Here is a 17,294-nt window from a genome sequence, read left to right as displayed (position 1 = left end):
CGTTCATATTAGCAGCTAAGGTTATAACATCTGTTCTATATTTTTATTACATAAATACTAGGTTGGATCACTTTTCTGGAGAGCGCAGGCTATCGAGTGATATATAACCCTCATCAAGTTTGATTTAATGAATAATAAGGGCCAGGCACCTCAGAACTAGGGCGGATCATCCCTTCGTCTGTAGCAGAGAAGTCCTCAAACGTAAATGCAAATGAAGCTCCAGGACATGCAATATCTTGCTATGCGCCTAAAACTGTCACGAAGCTTCTCTGATGAATATTGGCTCGCAATCTAATATTGAATGGTACGTGTCGGGCTAAATAGCTCGGTATATATATGTATGTATGTGGAAAAACACATACGCCGTCCAATACAGTCTAAGGACCCATCTTCGCAACAAGCGCCTCTCTAATCTGGTCCGCCGACGCCAACAGTGATGGGCTCTGTAATAGAGTAAAAACTGTCGTCTCAACCCCCAATCGCTGCTTAATCCAGTTCCGCAGCTCCATCGCCACGAGCGAGTCCACGCCCAAACTCGGTAATGACTCCGACGCCGATATGCTCTCCTCGTCCTTGATAAGGAAATCTGCCACTGCAGCAGAGAGCGCCTCGGAAATCGCCGCCGTAACATTGGCTTTATCCTCTGTTAACAGCGCCGGATGGGCTGCTATACGGTCCATGAGGTCTCGCAGGCTGTTCTTCCCGCCTGCTGGAACGGCAGCTGAAGATCCCTGGCTGGTTCCATTGACGTTGCGGTATATCACGGTGCGCATATCTCGCTTCCAAGCAACGCGATTGACCGGAGATGTAATCGGGGTCGTGGTGTGGAGGCCAAGCAGGATCTGAGCTGGGTTGCTGTAAGCCCTGAGACCCGCGCCTGGCCATGCCTCGCGCGGCGGATGAGAGCGCTGAACCGCGAGGTTCATGGCATCCAAAAGGTCCTGCTCGCCTAGGAGATGCATCCCAGATTTCTGGAAGTGGTCTAGGATGTTCAAGTTCTCCGACACAAAGCCAATGCCGGACATCACGCCGATGTCGATGACGGACGCGGCGAGGCGCATGTTGTGGCGGTACTGGACGAAGGCGTCCAGGAAGGTGTTGGCCGCTGCGTAATTGGCCTGCCCCCACTGTCCGGCCATGCCACTGTAGGAGGAGTAGAGGATGAAGAAGTCAAGGGGGTTCTCTTGCAGCTGTAGGGCCTGGTGCAAGTTCCAGGTTCCTTGGACTTTGGGCTCGACGACCGTCGTCCAGTCCGAGAATTGCATCTGTGACAAAGAGACGTCCTGCAGAATCAGAAGTTAGCATAGAACTTTGCAGACACGCGGCATAAATTGAGAAGGGTCGCACCCTCAACACCATCGACATATTAATCACACCGGCAATGGGCTTATGGCTGCCCTTGATGGCCCCCTCAACATCTGCCATCCTGCTCACACTCCCTGCTACCAATTGCACATCACACCCCTGGGAATGCAACTCGTCCAAGAGCGCTCGAACAGCTGGTTTCTCAGGATTGGCAGACCTGGAGAGAAACGTCAGATGGCGTGCCCCATGCTCAACCATCCACATGGCGACTGCCCTGCCCAGCCCCCCGAGTCCACCGACAAGGAGATAGCTACGATCGGGGCGAAAGACAGGCACCGGCTGTTCCTTGATTGATTCCAGGGACTGCGGGTCCTCCGGCATTGTGATGACGATTTTGCCTATATGACGCCCTCCTTGCATAAACCGGAATGCCTCCTGGATCTTGCAAGCCGGAAACGTATGAGAGACGTTATCTGGCCTGATTGCCCCGGATTGAATCCATTTAACACAGTGCTTCACGAGTCTGGTCGAGCATTAGCGAGACGTAGTCCAATTCTAGGGGGGTGGAGATGGGAACTACGTACTCAACCGCCCTTTCAGGCCGTTGCTTGACAACCAGACCAAGATCAAGCCCTACAAACGTCCTGTTGTCCTCAAACACTTCCATCGCCAGCTTCGCCCGACGCTGGAAATCTCGCTTGCCAATCTCTACCATGGTACCAAAGCTGGCCACACAGTTCCATGATGCGTGCAGCAGATCGCCCGACAGCGAGTTGAGCACCAAATCAACACCGCGGCCGTTGGTGGCTTGCATGACGTTGTAGTGGAAGGACGAGTCGCGGGAATTGAAGATATGGCCGCGATCAATATGGTGGTTCTTTACCAGGTATTGCACCTTGTCTTCAGAACTGACCGTGCAGTAGATCTGTTTCATGTCAATGCTGTCTTTGAAGTGGAAGAAGAGGAAACCTCACCTCTGCACCGATCATTTGCGCCAGCTGAATTGCTGCCAGACCAACACCACCGCAGGCAGAATGAATGAGAATCGACTGGGGAATATCGTTAGTCTGAAACCAATAAGGGCAGCACTGACAATAGAAGAAAACTGACCTGTCCGTGTTGTAAGTTTGCCTTGTCAATCAGAGCCATGGCGGCCGTCGCATACACACACGGCAGAGACGCCGCCAGCTCGAAACTCAGAGACTCATCGATTTTGACACACAGTGCCTCTGGGAGGGTGAATGAGGTGGCGAAGCACCCACTGGACATATAGAGCACTCGGTCTCCAATGGCGAGATTATGCACATTGCGGCCGACTTCTTCGACGACGCCGGCGCCCTCGAGTCCCAGCTCGCTGGTACTGTTGTTTATGACACCCAGGCTGATAAGCACATCTTTGAAATTAAGTCCAGTCACCTTGGTTCGAATGCGGACTTCGCCTTCCTGCAGAGGTGCTAGTTTCTTGTCCGCCCACTGCATGGTGCGTAACGAGCCAGGGGCCTGGATTGTAATCTGTTTGAATGAGGGCTCGCCTGAGGGCCCATCGAACCGGTGAAAAGCATCGGACACACTCTGCCAGTGTAGTCTAGGCACTAGAATGTCGCCGTTGACGATGGCAAACTCCCAGTCTGGGTCCATCTCCGTGTCAGCCACATCGCAGCCTGGGCTACCATTCACCCGAAGAAGGATTCGAGCCAGCGCATCAACCGCTGTCCGTGCGGGAGTCACCGTGTCCATCTCGACCGTGTACAAGGGAATGGAGAGCTCATTGCGAGCCGTTCGTGCAAAGCCCAAAACCATTGCCGCCCGGGGGTCTTCGCAGCTCACCTGCGAGGACCGCGTCACCCACAGAATCCTGCTTTTCAGCGTTTCGAGATACCCAACCAGAGCCTTGAAGGTGGCCTCTGGCATTCCATGTACAAGGGGCTCATGCAGATCCAGCAGTGAAATCACGTCTTGAGATGGTGTTAATGGATCCCCGAAATGCACAATGTCGACGGCAATGCTGGCTTCCTCTAGACTGCGTTGCGCCTCCTGCACATACGCATCCTTCTCCTGCTGCTGATAACAGAGCAGTGTAATGCGTGCTGGGGGTGCTGCCCCCTCACTCGGCACCGACGCAAGAATGCCGGCGCTGGTGTGGTAGGGAGCGATTGCGTCCCGGACCATTGCGTCTGGTTCCTGGAACCCTGCCCTAAACAGCTCCACCGACCACTGTTCCGGGGAGATATAAGGCTGGTCCAGCCTGTTCTCTTCATCATTGGCCCCCAGCCACCAACCGGATAGGTGACCCTGCGGTTTAACTTAGCAAACCTGCTCAGACTGCGTGTAAAGTGGATGTACTACTTACCATGACATAGTCGTAGAATTTGGCCTCTGCAGGGTATCCATAATTAGAAACGAATCATTCCCATAATACCACATGGCAGTCCACTTACCAGGACACAGCTCCTGGAGGAAGAGACGGCCCCCAGGCCGCAACAAGCTACGAATCGCCCTCAAGGAGTCCTGCAGTGATGGAGTGGCGTGTACAACCTGTCCTAGTCAGCTAAAAACAAAGACATCGAACAAGGATAGGCAACCCACATTGCTTGCAACAATAAGATCGTATTTCCCTAATTCAAACCCCTGGGCAGCCGGATCCACCGTGACATCAAGCACCGCATACTCGATCCCCTCATAGTCCTGGAAGAGCTCCTTTGCGGCCGTCATAAACCCAGCTGATACATCGGTGTAAGTATACGAGCTATACAGACGCTCACCGTACGACGAAGTCAGCGCCTTGAGCACCTTGCGTGTTGTCCCGCCAGTTCCAGCGCCAACCTCCAGCACCCGTAGTTGGGGGTTGGTGTTGCCCAAAGTTTGAATCGCATCCGCATAATCCAGACTATCACCCACCGCATAGAAGGTCGTCAAGAGATCATCCTCGTGGAGGATATGAAGCGGGTGGACCGCCCCTTGGAAGATCTGCGTCGCGGCGTGGAATAAACGGTGCACGGCTGTGGCAAAGACCGCGTACGGCGACTCCTGGACCTGCGCAACAATACTCTCGATCCGAGCAAGGTGCGCTGGCTCGCTGAGCGTGCTGATTTGGATATCTGGGTCAAACGGCACGAAGGTGTTTTGGCCTGCGTAGTACCGATAAAGCTGGCGCTTTTGCCAGGCGAAGAATTTGTGCAGATGCTTGGGAGTGTTGTTCTGGTCCAGCATAATGCGCCTCTGGTTATCGAGCATACAGAGCACGATCAGTTCCTCCAGTAAGGCCCATTCAGGAGGACGGGCCTCGCGCGGGTGCATCAGCTTGTCCATCCTCGCAAATTCAGCGTGCGGCATCCATTCCAACTGGGTGATTAGCGGAGCTTCCGGAGACTGAGCACCATCGGCGTTCAGGGCTGAGCTCTGGAACCCCTTCAGCGTGAGGACTGGGCTACCCTGCTTACTCTGGGCAATCAAATGGCCGGTGAAGCTGCCTCGCTCGGCTTTGTCAATGTCGGCCTTCGCCTGTATATCTTCGCTGGCGGCAGCTGCAACAGCAATCTCCTCGATAAACGTCGGAACTGCAAGTTGGCGGCATCCTCGCGTCTGTCCACGTGCTGCGGAGACGGTGAATAGTTGGAAGCACAGGTCGATAGTCGCTGGATGTATGTGATACGAGTCGCTCTGTCTGCCAGGTACGACAGCCGCCGCCTGACTCGCAACTGTTCCGGCCGAAATCTGCTGCAAGCCTTGGAAAAGCCCGGTATAGTGGAAGCCTATGCTCTGCAGATGCTTGTACCATGTATTCCCATCGACCTTTCGTGGCAAGGCTGGAATCATGTCTTGCATCTGTGGCTGGTCGACGGACAGTCGTGCCTCGCCATAACAGTTTCTAACCCAGCGGGCTCCGTCGAAGGAGCTGATTGTAAAGCTATACCACGGACTCTGATCTGATGTATCCAGGGCGGCAGGCCGGATACTGGTGAGCAGCTCTGTCGTCTTATACGACTCGAGAACAACGGCAGATGCTATACGCACGCTGCGAAGACTGAAGCCCGATCTCTCTCCCCCTCCTTGTATCTGACGCATAGCCTCGCCAATCATGCAGATATACCCAGCAGCCGGGAAGATGGTCTGTCCACTAACTCGATGCCCATCCAGCCACGGCACATTCTCAAGAGCGAGTCTATTCCGCCAGCACGGCTCGTGGCTACCCATTTCAACAACGCGACTACCCAGCAGCTCATGCGGAGGAAACTGTCGGAACCTCCAGTCGTGAGCTAGTCGTGATTCCACCCAGTGCGCGGTATCACGGCGCCAGGCATAGCCCGGCATGTTCGTAAGACACTGGCCTGGCGGGGCGAGACGGGCGAAATCCAGAGCGACGTGCTGCCGGAACAGCTCCCCAGCACAGGTCAGTAGACTCTCGATGCAGCTCTGCTTGCGCTGTAACATCCCGACATGGACCTCATGCGGGCGCCCAGCGTCGCGCAGGATCTGGCCCACGGGTCCCTTCAGGGCTGGATGAGGCCCGATCTCGATCAGGATGAGATTCTCCGGGTGGTCGCGCAGAACAGCACGCAATGACGAGTTGAATAGCACGGGGCTCTCCATATTCTGGCGCCAGTACGCTGGCCCGAGACAGCCCTCGCCTGTTAGACGGTCTCCGGTGACGGCGGAGTAGAAGGGAATCGGCGGGTCAACGCTGTGGACGAAGCCTCTGATGTGCTCCTCATACAGAGGGCCGTACTCTTTCATATGATCTGCTTCTGTGAGTGTCTGCCAGCCTGTGCCTAAAAAAAAAAAAAAAAAAAAAGGAAACATACGTGAGTGAAATGCCTTCTCAACTCGCAAGAACCTCGCAAGCACTTCATGCCTCTCATCCTTGACGCGATTCACGACTCTCGTCATGACATCTGTATCCCCCGACAGCGTCACGCTCAACTGGCTATTCTCACACGCTATGACGACCCCCGGCTCGAGATATGGCCTCACCTGCTCAGGTCCGAGACCAATGGCCGCCATGGATCCCTTCCTCGAGTTCGTTTCGTGATTGACTCCCCGAAATGTCGCTGCTGCCATCGCACCCTCCGCCGTGATGGATCCGCTGGCGTAGGCTGCAGCCATTTCTCCGGATGAGTGGCCCAGCACCAGCTTTGGCACGATGCCCCATGAGCGCAGCACATCAATCAGGCCGATCTGCAGGGCTATCGACAGGGGGTGGCCCATCGCGGCCTCGTGGATACGACTAGCGCCCTCTGGTTTACGTAGCTCATCTGTGGGGAGTAGAGTTAGCTATGCCCTTCCATTTCACAGGTAAATACGTAACAGGTTATGTCGCTCACCTTCAATCGTCCACGGCGGCGGAGTCGGCAACGACAGCAAGAACCGATCGAGTTTCCTGATCGTTGCTTGGAAGACCGGGTTTTTATCAATCAGCTCGGCTCCCATTTCAGGCCATTGGGCGCCCTGGCCAGTGAATACCCAGGCAATACTCGCCGGAGGCTTGTTAACAGCGGTTATGCTCGACGTCTGCCAGTGCGATGCTCCATCTGCAATGGCATATGCGCGATGAGCGTGATGAACGCGACGATTCGACAGCGTGTACGCAATGTCGCCTAGGGCTGGCTTTTTGTCATCTATATACGCCTTATACGTAGATAATGTGTCCTCCAAGGAGGCGGCACTGTGTCCTGAGAAGGGTAGCAGGTATGGCTGCTCAGAGACAGGTTGAGGGGGCGGCAGATTTTGGCGTGCCATGAACTGACCGAGAGACTCGATAATGGCCTATTGACAGTCTTAGCATAGGACACCGGCCTGGATAGAAAGAAACATACATGTGCATTGACACCTCCAATGCCAAAGCAATTCACGCTGGCTCTCTCCGCGCGGTCCTGGGGCCAGGCTTCAAGCTCGACAGGGACGTGGAGCCTGCATTCGTCGAACGGGACTGTATATCCATGTTAGTACAGCACCATCTAGAATTGGCGGCAGGGATAATCACTCTTGGGGTTCGGGTTGTTGAAGTTGATATTGGGGGGTATTTGGCGGTGCTCCAGCGCGAGAACACACTTGATGAGACTCGTCAAGCCAGCAGCCCCTTCTGAGTGTCCGACATTGGGTTTGACCTAGAGTATCGTATGTCGCTGTCAGTTCCAGCCTTTATGAATGATGGATTAACCTACAGAAGTAATGGTAACGCCCTTCTCCCCAAAGCACTTGGCCACAGCAGCTGTCTCCAATGGATCTCCCACGGCGGTGCCAGTCCCATGGCATTCCACGAGGGCAGTTTGTGGCAGGTCAGAGATGCCTGCCTGCTCGTACGCACGGCGAATCAAGGCTTCTTGTGCGACGGGGCTCGGGGTGAGCATGCCCTGGGTGCGTCCGTCTGTGTTGACACTGGTGCTCCGAATGATGGCTCGGATGGGATCCTGGTCCTGCAATGCTTGGCTGAGCTTCTTGATATAGATCGCTGTCACAGCTTCGCCTCTCGCGTAGCCGTCAGCGCGCGCGTCAAAGGTCTTGCATGTTCCCGTCGGTGACAGGACCCCCTGGTCACTCAGTGCCAAAGTCATTGTTGGCGAGAAAATGAGACTGGATCCCCCGACCAGGGCTGCTGAGCAGTCGCCATCCCGGATCGCCTTGCAGGCTAGATCTAGCCCGACCAGTGACGATGAACACCCGGTTTTGACCGTCATACTGCGTCCGATCAGCATATCCTCCTCATAATAGAGGACGAGGGTGGGCTTCCTACCTCGGCCCGTGCAGATCAAACTCATAAGAAACCCGATTCCCCAGCACAAAATCTCCATAGCCAGTCACCCGATGGGGCCCCATATGCTGTGTCTCCTTTGCATTGAGATCCTGCCAGTCTTCGCCAAAAACCCCGATATAGCAGCCGGTATTGCTACCTCGGAAAGATGTACAGCCCGCATTCTCAAGACACTCATACGCGACCTCAAGCAGTTGACGCTGCTGTGGATCAAGCAATTCCAGCTCCGTCTTGGGCGTGGAAAAGACAGTAGTATCAAACTGCTGGATGTTGACGTCGCGCAAGAAATAGCCTTGCTTCATCCGCACAGTGCCCACCTTCCCGTCTTCGCTGTGGAACGCGTCATGGTTATAGCGGTCCGCAGGGACATCGCACAAACCACTTCTTTTCTCAGCTAGGAGGTTCCAGAATTCTTCGCCATTGCTGACTCCCCCCGGTAGCCGCATTGCCATGCCGACGATCGCGATGGGCTCGCATGATGGTGCGTCGATGGAGGTATCGAGTGACGGTTCGGGCGACGGTGTGGCCTTTTGTCGGATTCCCATGGTGCTCTATTTTGTGATTTATGGAAGACTCAGACAATACGTTGAAGTTCTTGCCCATGTCATTGAAGTCTATTCTTGTACCTGCGTGCCTTTTGTACAGACTGGTTGGGCAGTGCTTATCTCGTATAGTGCAGGTGGGGGCTGGATGTGGATTACCATCGGCTTTCGCGTGTTTCATTGGCTGTTACGAATAAGGACCGAGAGTGTCAGACTGTCAGTGGCTGTAGTTGTTCACTGGAGAATGCGCCGAACTGATCCCATCCGGCGGTAATCACGATGTCCCCAGGATAGTCGCCGACATGGGAGACTCGACGACATTCACGAATAACAAGGCCGGTTGATCTCGAATCATCCAGCAATCACAAGAGAAATCAACTCCCTGACAATGTTAAGCCTACAGGCCATGCTTGTGCATATCACGAAACCACAAGTGGCCTTTGCGCTGCTCGCAGGCGCTGTGACACCGGTACTGCAATACTTCGACCTTCAGCGCAGGCTGTTGCTGATCTGTCCAACGTAGGTGCTTTGCTTCGTGACCTACTACGCAGTGTTCCACCCGTTGGCACGGTACCCTGGTCCCTTCCTGGCCAAGTTCACCAACCTGTACTCGGCCTACCATGCTTGGAAGGGCGATATCCACCTGGATATGTACCGCTGCCACCAGCAATACGGTCCACCCCCCTTCTCTGGTAGACTAGGGTGCTGGTTGCTCACTAAATGCAGGAAATACCGTTCGCTACGCCCCGAATCGGCTCCTCATCAACACCGCGGGTGGTGTTCACGGTGGCTTTACCCTCGGGATATACCTCATGTACCCTGCTGACGGAAACAGATATCTATGGCCACGGCGCAAAGGTCAAGAAATACAAGAACTACAAGGTTCTTGCACAGCAAGCACCCAATACCCTGACCCTGCGAGACAAGGTTCAGCATGGTCGACGACGGCGAGTCCTTAGCCAGGCGTTTTCCAAGGAGGGACTCAAGACCCTCGAGCCAAGTATCCTCGCTCAGCTCGACTGCTTTGTCGAGTTGCTGCGTAGTCAAGTAGGGCCAGGATGCAAGTGGTCAGCGCCAGTCGATATGGCACATGCCTGCAAGTCGCTCTCCTTCACTCTTGCACTCTCCCGGTGCTTATTATTTCTATTCGTCATACAGTTAGCCATCTCGCGTTTGACACCATGACCTCTGTCTGCTTCGGCGCTGGCTTCAACACCATGCGCGACCCCAAGTATCGATATGTAATGGACGCGATCGAAGAGTCAAATATCCGGCTGGGAGTCCTACTGCAGGCCCAGCAATTGACCAGGATGCATCTGGACAATCGCCTCTTCCCCTCGTCCGTTACCGCCAGATCGCAATTCGCTCGATTCATCCGCTCCGTTCTTCGTGACCGTCTGCAGGCCTCTATTTCCGGCGACATCTTCTCGTTCCTGCAGCAGTGCAAGGATCCAGCCACCGGAGAAGCTTTGACCATGCCTGAACTGAGCACGGAAACAGCCACGTTTATTGTTGCCGGTCAGTTACCAGTCCATATCCTTGTCTAAGCCTTCTCGTCTAATATACACCTGGTAACCAGGCTCCGACACAACCTCAACCACCCTAGCCTCCGTATCCCATTACCTAGCATCGAGCCCAAGATCATACCAGCTCGTCGCAACCGAGGTCCGCAACACCTTTGCCTCGCTCTCCGACATTCGCCTCGGAGCCCGTCTCAACTCCTGCACATACCTCAGAGCCTGCATCGACGAGGCCCTCCGCCTCTCCCCGCCCGGTGGTGCTTCTCTATGGCGCGAGGTCGAGCAAGGCGGCGCAGTCATCGATGGAACCTTCATCCCTGAAGGGGTCGAGGTCGGCGTCGGCATCTACAGTATCCATCACAGCGAGGATTGCTACCCTAATGCGTTCAACTACGAGCCTGAGCGCTGGTCAAGTGAGACCATGGAGAAGAACACGCCATCGTTTAGACCATTCATCCCATTCTCCATCGGCGCCAGGAGCTGCATCGGGAAGCCGCTTGCCTTGTCTCAACTGATGCTGACGTTCGCGCGGCTGTTCTGGCTATTCGACTTTCGGAAAGCGGATGCTGGTCATAGTGACGACTGGCCGGAGGGGGATAAGGTTGGAAAGCAGCCACAGGAAGAAGGGCAGGTTCAGGAGTATGAGCTGGAGGATCATGTTACAGGCACGAAAAGGGGGCCCGTGTTGTGCTTTCGACCAAGGGATGCTGCGACGGTGTAGTATTAGCTATCCTCAGGATATATATACTAAATTCATCATTAAATATAAGATTAACCCACAAACCGTCTTACTTGGGAAGAACCTACACCGGTCCACATACCCAGCAGGAATAGCCTTTATTTTTAAGTCATTATAAACACTGTTGCTAATACCGCGAGATATCGCGCCCAAAAAACCGATTCAGCATCCAACGAAACGCAACCCTCAACTTATTGCGCCAGCTAATAGTCATCGTCAAATACGCCGAATTCCACACCAACCAGGCCATTCTCCCTGTTACCTTTTGCGGCAGAAATTTACCATCGCCTTCATCTGGCAGCTGCATGAGCGCGCGCGCATCTCCAATATACGCCAGCGTGCCCATATTCTTGAACGAGAACGGCGGGGATTTTTGCAAGTCACCATGATTGAGACGCGTTGCCAGCCACTTTGCTTCCTGGGAGGTTGCCTGAGCTGTTGCTGGCGGCGCTCCATTCTCCGGCATGGCGTTGTCTCCGAGTGCAAATACATCCTTCAGAACGGCGGTGGTGCCAGTGCCGTCTTGCAGCTGGACGCGCAAGTGCCCATCGACTAAAAGCGCACCTGTCTGTGAAGCCTTCTTATACGACCACGACCGCGAAGACGAATCTTGCGGTGGCTTCGACCCGTCCTGCATAGTGGCCGAATTCGCAGGAAATACATCAACGTTCTGCAGAGAGTCTCGGACGAGCTCATTCATTGCGTTTCCAGTCACCCAGACACACATTCCCACGCCGACCTGGCCCTCCTCCTTTGTCGTCAGCGTTAAGCAACTCCGGGGATCCATCTCGTACGGCGGCTCAGCGCCGGGCTCACCCCATCGGAGGTCCTCGATATGATGCGACGTGCGCACGTCGATACCCTCCTTCTTCATCGTCTCTTTAGCATACCGCGACAGCGACTCATCGAACATGGACAGGACCTTTGGCGCAACATCGTACAGCGAAATGCGCGGCAAGCCCACCAAACCTGGATACAGGGTGACCAGATCAGTGTGGATAAAGTCGCGCAACGCCGCAGCGAGTTCCGTACCGGTAGGTCCAGCACCCACGATCGCAAAATGCAGCAGATGTCGGCGCATTTCGTCGCTGGTCGTCGGGAGGACAGCGAGCTCGAAGCACTCCCTGACCCGGCGGCGAACACGGCGCGAATCGCCAATATCCCGGAAGAAGATGGCGTTGTCTTTCACGCCTGGCGTTTTGAACGTCCGGCTGATTGCGCCCACTGATATAATCAGTTTATCATACGGGACGGGGAACATTTCGCTATGCTCCCACTTATTCACATGTTTCTCGTTCTTCTGGTCCTCCTCCTCGGTATGAGTCTCCGTAACGCCGCTCCGGACGATCGTCGGTTCACAGAGGACCGTCTTGCGATCGAGGTCGATTGCCCTCGCAGCAGCCTGGATGAAGTCGAGCTTGAACCGGGGATCGCGCACAGGCTCGACGATATGCGAGAAGTCCAAGTCCCCGCCCGCAGTGTCGGTCAGTAACGGCGTGAAGACGAAATACGACCGAGGGGATATCACGACGGGGGCGAATTGTCGCGGCGAGAGCTTTCGCGAGAGGGTGTATCCTCCCCATCCGGAGCCCAGGATGACGACGCGCTCCCTTTCAGTGCCCGGAGGTTGGCGGATGTCGGCGAAGGTGCGTATGCCTCCGCGGAATGAAGCATATCGCGGAATAGTCCTGAACAGGGGCTTCATCGTCGGATTTTGAAGCTTTGCATTCTGGTAATATCTTTGCAGTGAGGACTTTGGCGCGAAGTCGGAGTGAGTCAGGGTTGAACCATTATGACCTCATTCTCCGGTCATCCCGGGTGGTTCTCGTAGCCCTAAACAGCATTCTGTAAACAGATCATCTCTATCTTATCTACAGTGGACAATTTAACAGATCGCGCCTTCACATGGTAAGCACTAGTTTGGAATCTGAGTTAGTGCAATCGTATAAGTCTTCGTATTTCGTCTCCAAGTCAGCGTCAGCATGACCCTCAGTAATCTGACGAGACGCTTCACCAAGCCTTGAACATCACATCTACAACACCACGATGACAGCCAGACCCATCCCAACACGCCTGGTTAATACTATCCGATCATACTCAACTCGCGCCAACCAGACTCTGACCCTCCCCGACAGTCGCACCCTCAGATACGCCGAGTACGGCATCCCCACCGGCACCCCCCTGCTCTACCTGCACGGCTTCCCCTCCTCCCGCCTCGAAGCATCCGCATTCGAACCCATCGCGCGAAGGCGAAATCTCCGCATCATCGCCCCAGACAGACCAGGATACGGCCTATCCACATTCCACCCAGGCCGCCAGATACCCGACTACCCAGCCGACGTGCTCTCCCTCGCGGACCACCTCAGCCTGCCCCGTTTCGCAGTCCTAGGCGGATCCGGCGGTGGTCCGTACGCAATTGCATGCGCACATTCACTGCCAAATGAGCGACTCTCCGGGGTTGGGGTCCTCGCGGGTGCTGGACCTTGGAGTGCCGGGATGCAGTATGTCTCTATCACAAGACGACTAACGTCGCTAGGAGCGACATATACACCGGTCGCATTGCGACTGGTACTGGATGGGCTTGTTAACACATTACGATGGGCTGTAACCACTGGTCCAGCGACGAGATGGATAGACGGCTGGCTTGAGAAACAGTCGAGCACAGAAAAGGGCACGCTGAGTATAGAAGAGCGCCGCCAGATGCTGCTGGATGTGACATTCGAGGCATTTGTGCAGGGAAGTGGTGCAACCGTGCAAGAGGCTGTTCTGTTATCGCATGATTGGGGATTCCAGTTTGAGGATGTGCTTTATGACAAGGTGCGGATTTGGCATGGGGTGAGGGATACGAATGCGCCGATTGAGATGATTCGGTATATGGCGGGGCGCATGCCGAATTGTGTCTTGACGGAGTTTGACGATTCGCATTATACGGTTGCGCGGCATATTGACCGGATTTTGGAGGAGTTGGTTCCTGTTGCTTGATGGTCACTCTACTCGTATATTAAGCATATCTTCACTCCATTGTACGTTATGATGTTTCTTCCCTCAGCATAGCAGCCATTGAGGATTTACTGTCTGGTGTCTACTACAATCGAAGCCTAGTCCTGTGTAGGTTGATTATATGACAGTGAACTTGTTTTATTATATCCAATACTCTTTATACCACTCCCTGAAGCTAAATCTTCCCAAGCAGAAAGTCCAGAGCATCCGGGACATCCTGACTATAAGAAAAGTGCGCGTCTGTAATAATCAGCGTCCCCTCGCAGACCTTATCCCCCTCCGCACAGTAAATCTTCGTTTTATCAGTCGAGAAGTTCGGAATCCGGCCATTATCCTGTTCGTTGCGCGTATCTCCGAACAGCACAACACCGCTGATCTGGTTCTGCACGCTGCTGGACAAGGTCGAGACAGAGCCGTGCATCACTGCTGCTCCTTGGCTGTATATCTGTCAGAGCCCGCAAATGGTGTTGAATAGGATAGGGCAACAAACCTGTATCCGCCTGCAACAACTCTAGTATCGGGACACTTTGACGCCGCAAGCTCGAAAAGCTCCTTGGCCTCACTAATCGCCGCCTCGGAGGTCCCCTTGGGAAGCAGGTTGGATCCTAGGTCCGCCTTGTAGGCTGGGGCAACACCCTGACACGCAACCTGGCCAGGTTTCTGTGCTTTGAGACCATCGCAGACCTCGCCCCCAAGGGAGCCCTACATACTCAGTAATTTGATACGGTTTGAGATGGTAGGGTTTCTCTAACCAAGTAGTCTTCCTCTGTGGAGCCGCGAGCAAAGATGAGGGTTATGTCCTTGCAGTCGCCATCACGCAGTTCATTTTGGCCAGATGGTGCAGCTGTGAGGTTAGCCGAAATTCTAGATGAATAGGCCCTTTACATACACTGGCGTTCCTCGAGGGGAATTGGACTTGCTGCAGCAAGTGCAGCCAAAAGTGATACAGCAAGTTGCAGCTTCATGGTTGGTAACGAGGTATAGTTAATCCTGGCTTTAATCTTTGTCTACCGGAAAGAAGACACCCAGGTCATGCTTTCAAGCCCTTTATATATGTCGAACCATCAACTGACTGTATGCACCTCCTGCAGACACGGGCATGGACATGCAGCTGTCGATGTCGACCCTCATCGTATCCCTCCCTTACACCCATAACCCCCTCACCAAACACGACCCTCATCGGCAGCATATCCCAATATCGTCTCTTAACCCGCGAACATGAAACGCTCAAGTTCAAGGCAAGGACAGTGTTTGGCCCTGGCAGAGTTCAGGTTCTTGGGCCGTCACGCGATGGGCTTAGTTTTCCCGTATTCGGGCTCGGTCGTCCACTCGAATGCGAGCAGGAGTTGCATTGCATGCCCTTGCAGGACTTGGCTGGTAGGTTTTCATCTATTTATATTGATTGAGTTCTGCAGGCCCGAGAGTAAGCGGGCGCCCCGCATCTGGGTTTACGGTAGGGCATGGAGTTCGGCAGCTGCATTCTATGGTTTCTTTTCTTTATTTAATGATTGAGTCAGGGCGGGGTATATCATGATAAGACAACCCCAGATTTAAGAACCTAAAGCCCCGCGGTTTCGACGATGTTGGTGTCATCCCACAGCTGCCTGAGGACCATATCATGAAATAATAATGAACATGGTCATATAGTCCTCGCATATAGTCCTCGATTGTATATATCAGTCCTCCACGTCCCGCAACAATCATGCTAACCTCCACTCTCTGCCCCCATCTTCGAACATGGCTATTATACAGGCATTCCCCACTTTTGGATATAGCAACATCATACAATAAAAGCACGTATCCTGCATCGCCCATCGTCCTTCCATCGTAGATAAATCAGTCATATCAAATATCCAAAATGCCTATCAGAGAAAGACCTCCACCCCAAACAACCCCAAAACCACGTCCCGAAAGCTCCACGCTCAATGTAACCCACCACCAACCCCATATAACTTACACACTTCAAGCCCTAACACGCCGTAGGTAATAATAATCGGCGCAGGCCTCGGCGGTCTCGGCGGCGCAATCTCAATCCTCCTCGCCGGACACAGGGTAACAGTCCTCGAATCAGCCAAGAGCATCGGCGAAGTCGGGGCAGGTATCCAATGTCTACCAAACAGCACCAGGATCCTACAGTCGTGGGACATCCAGGGAACACTGACATCCAAGGCCTCGCGAACAGAGACATGCAATATCCTCAGCTGGAAGGGAGGACTGATTTCGTCTATGGACTTTGCGGCCGCTGGGAAGGAACACGGGTCGCCGTTTAATGATTTCCATCGTGCGGATCTGCATGGCGTTTTGCTGGACCGGGCGGTTGAACTCGGGGCGGAGATCCGGACGAATAGTGAAGTTGTTGATATTGACTTTGATGATGAAAGGAGCATTGCGACGGTCCTGATTAAAGATCAGGAAGCGCAAGTTGCAGACCTCGTCATTGGCGCGGACGGAATCAACTCGCGGTGTCGCGAGATCTTACTGGGGAGAAGAGAACCACCTCATCGCACGGGCGATATGGCGTATCGGATACTCCTTGATGCGAAAGATGTGAGAAAGGATCCAGATCTGGTGCGGTATTTGGATGAGAAGGCTGTGAATTATTGGTATGGGCCTGGGGCGCATGTTGGTAATAACCACTACATCAAACTGGAGCTTGTACAGATGACTGACGATAGCAGTAACGTACCCCCTTCGCGATGCATCACAGCTTAATCTCGTCCTCCTCGTCCCGGATAACATGCCCGAGGAAGGCCCCTCAACACTACAGGGCTACGTGGACGAAATGCAGGGCTTATTCAAGGACTGGGATCCAAAGTACACTGGCACCCACGTAACCCACCCAACGAAGTCAAACTAACAGCATGGCAGAATTGGCAAACTGCTCGCCCTCTGCCCCTCCGTCCTCCGATGGCGCCTCTGCATCCGCAACAGCATCGACTCCTGGGTCCATCCCAGCCAGACCTTCGCCCTCCTCGGCGATTCCGCGCACGCGACTCTCCCCTACCTCGCCAGCGGGGCGGGGATCACATTCGAAGACGCAGCCGTGCTGGGCGAGTGTCTTGGCCGGATCCAATCGCGCTCTAAAGACGAGAAAAAGAAGGCCTTGGGCGTGTATGAACTGTGCAGGAAGCTGCGGACGGAGACTGTTGTCCGGCGTGGGTCGATCCAGCAGGATCTGAACCATCTTGATGATGGGGAGGATCAAGTGGAGCGGGATAGGAAGATGCGTGCGTTTGAGGCTGTTGAGAGGGATTGGATTATGGGGAAGCGTGGTCCTTTACCTGAGGGGCTGGAACATGGGGAGGATCCGTTGGTGTGGAGGAGGTATGGGGTTGGGGGGTGGTTGTTCCGGTATGATGCTTGGGAAGATGTAGAAGAGAAGTGGAATGCTGTATATAACTAGTTCTCTGTCGGACTATGGAAGATCTTGATTGTTTGCA

The 17,294-nt window shown here is 54.2% G+C and overlaps 6 protein-coding genes across 6 annotated transcripts; 3 read left to right on the top strand and 3 right to left on the bottom strand.

Annotated features, from left to right (window-relative positions):
- Nucleotides 1-201: 201 nt before the first annotated feature.
- Nucleotides 202-8,649, bottom strand: ASPSYDRAFT_136411 (reducing polyketide synthase sphB). The gene is made up of 14 exons (XM_040840758.1): nucleotides 8,036-8,649; nucleotides 7,467-7,980; nucleotides 7,286-7,409; nucleotides 7,119-7,231; nucleotides 6,627-7,068; nucleotides 6,108-6,557; nucleotides 3,892-6,044; nucleotides 3,744-3,840; nucleotides 3,656-3,681; nucleotides 2,416-3,597; nucleotides 2,280-2,354; nucleotides 1,890-2,230; nucleotides 1,348-1,828; nucleotides 202-1,283 (listed from the first exon to the last, which is right to left on the bottom strand). The coding sequence occupies exons 1-14, from the start codon at nucleotides 8,596-8,598 to the stop codon at nucleotides 378-380; spliced, it is 7,467 nt and encodes a 2,488-aa protein (XP_040698105.1). The 5' UTR covers nucleotides 8,599-8,649; the 3' UTR covers nucleotides 202-377.
- A 334-nt stretch (nucleotides 8,650-8,983) lies between these two features.
- ASPSYDRAFT_61587 (cytochrome P450) lies at nucleotides 8,984-10,836 on the top strand (the record flags this gene model as incomplete). Its single annotated transcript, XM_040850007.1, has 6 exons — nucleotides 8,984-9,007; nucleotides 9,119-9,269; nucleotides 9,322-9,381; nucleotides 9,431-9,691; nucleotides 9,754-10,113; nucleotides 10,175-10,836. 6 exons carry the CDS (start codon nucleotides 8,984-8,986, stop codon nucleotides 10,834-10,836), a joined length of 1,518 nt encoding a protein of 505 aa, XP_040698104.1.
- Nucleotides 10,837-10,981: 145 nt separating this feature from the next.
- Nucleotides 10,982-12,559, bottom strand: ASPSYDRAFT_161184 (putative pyridine nucleotide-disulfide oxidoreductase; the record flags this gene model as incomplete). Its single annotated transcript, XM_040842967.1, has 1 exon — nucleotides 10,982-12,559. One exon carries the CDS (start codon nucleotides 12,557-12,559, stop codon nucleotides 10,982-10,984), a length of 1,578 nt encoding a protein of 525 aa, XP_040698103.1.
- Nucleotides 12,560-12,900: 341 nt separating this feature from the next.
- Nucleotides 12,901-13,836, top strand: ASPSYDRAFT_35800 (alpha/beta hydrolase; the record flags this gene model as incomplete). Its single annotated transcript, XM_040845371.1, has 1 exon — nucleotides 12,901-13,836. The coding sequence occupies one exon, from the start codon at nucleotides 12,901-12,903 to the stop codon at nucleotides 13,834-13,836; it is 936 nt and encodes a 311-aa protein (XP_040698102.1).
- A 96-nt stretch (nucleotides 13,837-13,932) lies between these two features.
- Nucleotides 13,933-14,945, bottom strand: ASPSYDRAFT_497571 (cutinase family protein). The gene is made up of 4 exons (XM_040847907.1): nucleotides 14,744-14,945; nucleotides 14,607-14,698; nucleotides 14,345-14,556; nucleotides 13,933-14,291 (listed from the first exon to the last, which is right to left on the bottom strand). The coding sequence occupies exons 1-4, from the start codon at nucleotides 14,817-14,819 to the stop codon at nucleotides 14,030-14,032; spliced, it is 642 nt and encodes a 213-aa protein (XP_040698101.1). The 5' UTR covers nucleotides 14,820-14,945; the 3' UTR covers nucleotides 13,933-14,029.
- Nucleotides 14,946-15,712: 767 nt separating this feature from the next.
- ASPSYDRAFT_35798 (uncharacterized protein) lies at nucleotides 15,713-17,257 on the top strand (the record flags this gene model as incomplete). The annotated part of the gene is made up of 4 exons (XM_040845370.1): nucleotides 15,713-15,781; nucleotides 15,838-16,536; nucleotides 16,562-16,668; nucleotides 16,723-17,257. The coding sequence occupies 4 exons, from the start codon at nucleotides 15,713-15,715 to the stop codon at nucleotides 17,255-17,257; spliced, it is 1,410 nt and encodes a 469-aa protein (XP_040698100.1).
- Between the last annotated feature and the right edge of the window lie 37 nt (nucleotides 17,258-17,294).

Source organism: Aspergillus sydowii, assembly GCF_001890705.1.
Source record: "Aspergillus sydowii CBS 593.65 unplaced genomic scaffold ASPSYscaffold_14, whole genome shotgun sequence".
Classification (NCBI taxonomy): domain Eukaryota; kingdom Fungi; phylum Ascomycota; class Eurotiomycetes; order Eurotiales; family Aspergillaceae; genus Aspergillus; species Aspergillus sydowii.
Note: the sequence above shows the minus strand (reverse complement) of the source record. Positions and strands in the feature narration are given on the sequence as shown.